The sequence below is a fragment of the Etheostoma spectabile genome, chromosome 2 (assembly GCF_008692095.1).
Source record: "Etheostoma spectabile isolate EspeVRDwgs_2016 chromosome 2, UIUC_Espe_1.0, whole genome shotgun sequence".
Classification (NCBI taxonomy): Eukaryota; Metazoa; Chordata; class Actinopteri; order Perciformes; family Percidae; genus Etheostoma; species Etheostoma spectabile.
Window position 1 is genome coordinate 13453333 of NC_045734.1, and position 4273 is coordinate 13457605.

Here is a 4273-nt window from a genome sequence, read left to right on the forward strand (position 1 = left end):
GTTGTGACTAGTTCACAATTCTGCTTTCTGCTGTCTATACCAATACCAACCCATCTCCATAGTAAATGTTATATAAACAAAATATATAGCAATGGTACAATAACTCCGCTCTGTGCAGGAGAGGTTTTGTGTCCATAGAATGTATTGAACCGTACACCAAGGGAAACTGAAGGCAGAAGACTTAAGAGTTCTCACTCACTGCGGTTTAGGTGACAGGTCTGAATTTCACTCTTCAATTGAATCCAAAACATGCTATTGGTGAAGAAAATGTGTAAATGTGTAATAAAGGCTTTAATTGGGTGGATAAGACACTTGTATCTGTTCAGTCACAGTGGGATTTATGCTGATTAGATGTTATTTTTGCTCTATTTCCCTCCCTTCTTATTTGTTCTGGCATATAGACTTGAATGAGTCACACACACACACACACACACACACACACACATATGCAGAACAGGTTGCCATTGTGACAGAATGAGAGAGAACACAGAGCAGTATTGGGTTTGAATGAATGCCCAGAGAAGGAACTGAGAGAGTAAACCAGAGAATGAGATCTCTGAACTCAGACTGAGTAAAAGGGCACACAGCTCACTATTTCTTAAGATCCAGAGCAAGCACCCCTGGGTGTTTCTTCTCCTTGTCCTTCTATTACTGTAAAAGCAGGCAAATTACTCACCTTGCAATCCTTAAATAAACTGGTGAATCATCCACAGGCAACAGATTGAACCATTTGACTATATTTAGGAAGGTTTAAAAAAAGAAAAGTTCACCTTTAAATCATTATGGTAAAGTGTGAAGCACTTTGTTATGTGGATTTTTGAAAAATAACTTTTAATATTAATAATTTTATTTGGCAAGGCAGTGGTTTCAGAACATATGAAAAAAAATCTCTCTTTTTTTATTAAAAGATTAGTTACTGTTATTAGAACAATGTTCTCCTTAGCTCCGTAAGTATCACATTTTCCCAAGCATCCATCGTTCCATAGTGGTCACAACTCAGCTTTTGAATAAAATGTGTTTCTTTTTAGACTTTATATTTAAGGTCTATTTTGTAACTCCAATGTGGCAAAGCTTAAATTCTGAGTCAATGGCTTCATTAAAAATTACACATGCACAATGTTATCCCGGATTAGACTGTACTAGAAATCTGTTTGGAAACTCGTTGCCTTAATTAAACCATCTAAGTTTTTACACAAAGTGAAACTTGTCAAGTTGTATTACCACAGAGCGGTAAGTTGATGCTGTAGACAAATCAAATCAAGTTGAAACATACATTTTTTTCTGGAGTAATGTCTAAAATAAACATATAAAGTTAAAGCTTTGGTGCGTAATATTTTATATTACAATAATGAATGTCCGTTACATTCAAGCCATTGTCAAACGAGTTGCTACAAAGTTAATTAAGGCTATCAGCTCCACACAACTCTCTCTGTATTTCTCAGAATGTTCAGAAACTGGTTTCGTCTTGCGACTTTCGCATGCAAAAAATCTATTAACTAACTCTTCTGAAGAGTCCATCATCCTCCTTGACTACTAGCAACTGCGTGGAGGAGGGGTGGGGGTGGTGCGTGATCATGGAAGGCTTGTGTCATGAGGAGTCAACACGCTGACAGTTTTGTTGTCATTACTTAGAATTCCTCATGGGGGGAGATAGAAACTACGCACTATAGCGTTAAACATGCAAAGACCAACAAATCTAAAACACTAAGCTAGTTATCATTACTAAGACATACTGTGTCTATATAGATATTTTTTTATCTTTATGACAGCATACTTTTTTAGGAACATTGTATTCAATTAATTTGTTCCGTATAACAGAAAGACAATAATACATCATGAACATGCACTTTTCAATGTACAGTATTACATAGAGAGCTTCACTCATGAGACAGCATTACTGAGTCCCTCAGAATTATTAAAACGCACTTTAACTAGGACAGAAACCATTCAGAACATATATTTTTTCCATGAGCCTTTGCATTGCTTCAGTGCAGAACAGTTCAAATGAACCCGCCCCTCCCATACAGAAACTCAACATCCTTAGTTATCTTTGCTTAAAATGATCTGTGCACTGCACACTTACACTAATAATAACAAACAACTACTGTGATTTAGTAATGCATATGTTTTTTTAACAAAACATGAGAGATAATTAGTGACCACTAAATCTTGGTTTACAGTGCAGGATGACCACTGCTTCACCCAGGCTAATCGTATAAGGTGCTGGAAGTGTCAATGAGTCCAACTATCATTTTGGATTAATTGGAAATTGCAAAATATGACGTTTAAACATAGTTTTTCATTGATGTTAATGAAGACTTTAGTGAGTCAGTTTTTTGTCTGCTCATAATGCAATGCAAAGTGTACTGCCGGATCATAATTTGGATGGCCACAATTTGACTTCACTCAAAGCCTCATGCCTTCCCTTAACTTTAAATGGCTAAATACGTTATGTTTTTTGTTAGTTGTTTGCAATCCATGTCAAATTTAATGTAAAAGCCCTAAACAAAAAACCCTAAAAAGTTTATATTTTTTCACATCTTAAAACTGTTTGGTTGATGTGATATTCTCCCTCTACAACAAAATAACACACACACACACACACACACACACACACACACACACACACAAGCTCATTTTTATGCATGGAGTTGCTGTCATAACATCAACATTATCTTGACTAAATAAATGCATGCTCCACGTGTTTGTACATGATGGTGTATTAGTGTGTGTTTCCTAGATTTCCATGAATTGATTTTATCATGCAAAGGTTCCACTAAAAAAAAAATCTAATCACAATGAATTCCTTATTCTCTCTCTCTGTAATGCTTTCTCCTAAAGGAAGTGGAGGTTTGTATGACTCTTGTATTTGTCTTGTATTTTTTACTGTAGATATCATTTGATTAATATTTTTATGATTTTGCTTATTGGTTAACCCTGTTTCAGGAGCCTGGAACATGGACTCCATCCAAGCCCTTTGATCAAGGTGGGTGTGAATTGAGCCTCAAGTGCTGTGCTGTGGCTTTGTGAGGACAAACAGAACTCATAACTCTTCCACAGCTAAACAAATCTTTGAATTTGGCATTTTATTAATAGAAAGTGTTACCTTAAAATGTTTAATCTGCATATGGATTTGTATCTGAAAGTATATTTGAAGAAGGCCTACATAAAAATGAAGAAGGAATATACAAACGTATTTGGTAAAATTTGATTCAAGTTAATGGCTACTTAAAAATTTACATCAAATGTTAAAAATGCAGGATTGCTTAAAGGAAATATGTGCATGACATCTACATTTTGTATGCAGTTGCACTACTACTCAAAAGTCATAGCAGTTTATGTCAATGTCATAGGTCATGCTGGCAAGAATTCGGCAACCAATAACAGGAACGCAATATGGCATATCAAAACTCAAAAGAATGGCATTTACAGGGTCTCCCAAAAATGTAATTTAAAGACTAAATGAAATACAAGAAATGGTAAAGATGTATTTAGCTCCAAAAGAATGGATGTATGTATTGATCCCGTGCTGATAGATTCACCTCAAGTCAAAGGAACTTTAGAAACAAATTGGTTCAGGAGTAGGTCCATAGTCTCTTCTCTCCAATAAAAAACAAATAACTTGCCTGTTCTAACTTTTTACCAAATTTACATTTCAAAGTACTAGTTTGGTAGTTTTTTTTTTTATATTCTCCTAAGTAACAGACTGACAAACAATTTGGAGCAAAAACACAACCTTGGTGGAGGTGACTAAAACAACAGCACAGTGCATCATTACAGAAGAATTAGATTGAAACGCCCTTAAACCATCCTGTTTCTAAGTTGAGTTGCGTCTGTTCCTGTTAACCTTTTAACATTGTGTTGGTGGAAACATGTTGTGACCCACTGGCTCTGCGATTGATTGTGGTTATGTAGACATTGTGTATCAAGAATCATGAGCAAAAAGGAAAGGATGGCAATCATCTTGTGTACTTTTTTGTTAGACTGATTTAGATATTCACACTACTTTTACTATTGGTATACGTGTTTAAGTGTTTAAGTTAAATTCTTTTTATTACATTAGCCAGTTTATGTATGTAGCTAACACCTACTGTAAAACATAATAGTAATAATAATAATAATAATAAATAAGATGATTTCCTATTCTTTGATTATCTGATTTCTCATTGTATTACAGACAGTGATAAACTCATACACACACCCAGGCACACCAGAACACATTCACTCTCGTTTATCACTGTATCCTCAAACACACATACATCCACACACACAC

General features: G+C 35.1%; 1 protein-coding gene across 2 annotated transcripts in view; it reads left to right on the forward strand.

The window, feature by feature from the left end:
• spock3 (SPARC (osteonectin), cwcv and kazal like domains proteoglycan 3) overlaps positions 1–4273 on the forward strand; it is an 18856-nt gene that overhangs the window by 6586 nt on the left and 7997 nt on the right. The window contains exons 3-4 of one of the 2 annotated variants that reach the window (XM_032531935.1): positions 2842–2850; positions 2947–2986. In XM_032531935.1, the coding sequence (XP_032387826.1) occupies positions 2842–2850; positions 2947–2986 (49 nt within the window). The remainder of the gene's footprint in view (positions 1–2841; positions 2851–2946; positions 2987–4273) is intronic. The other variant, XM_032531941.1, reaches the window with a different exon arrangement.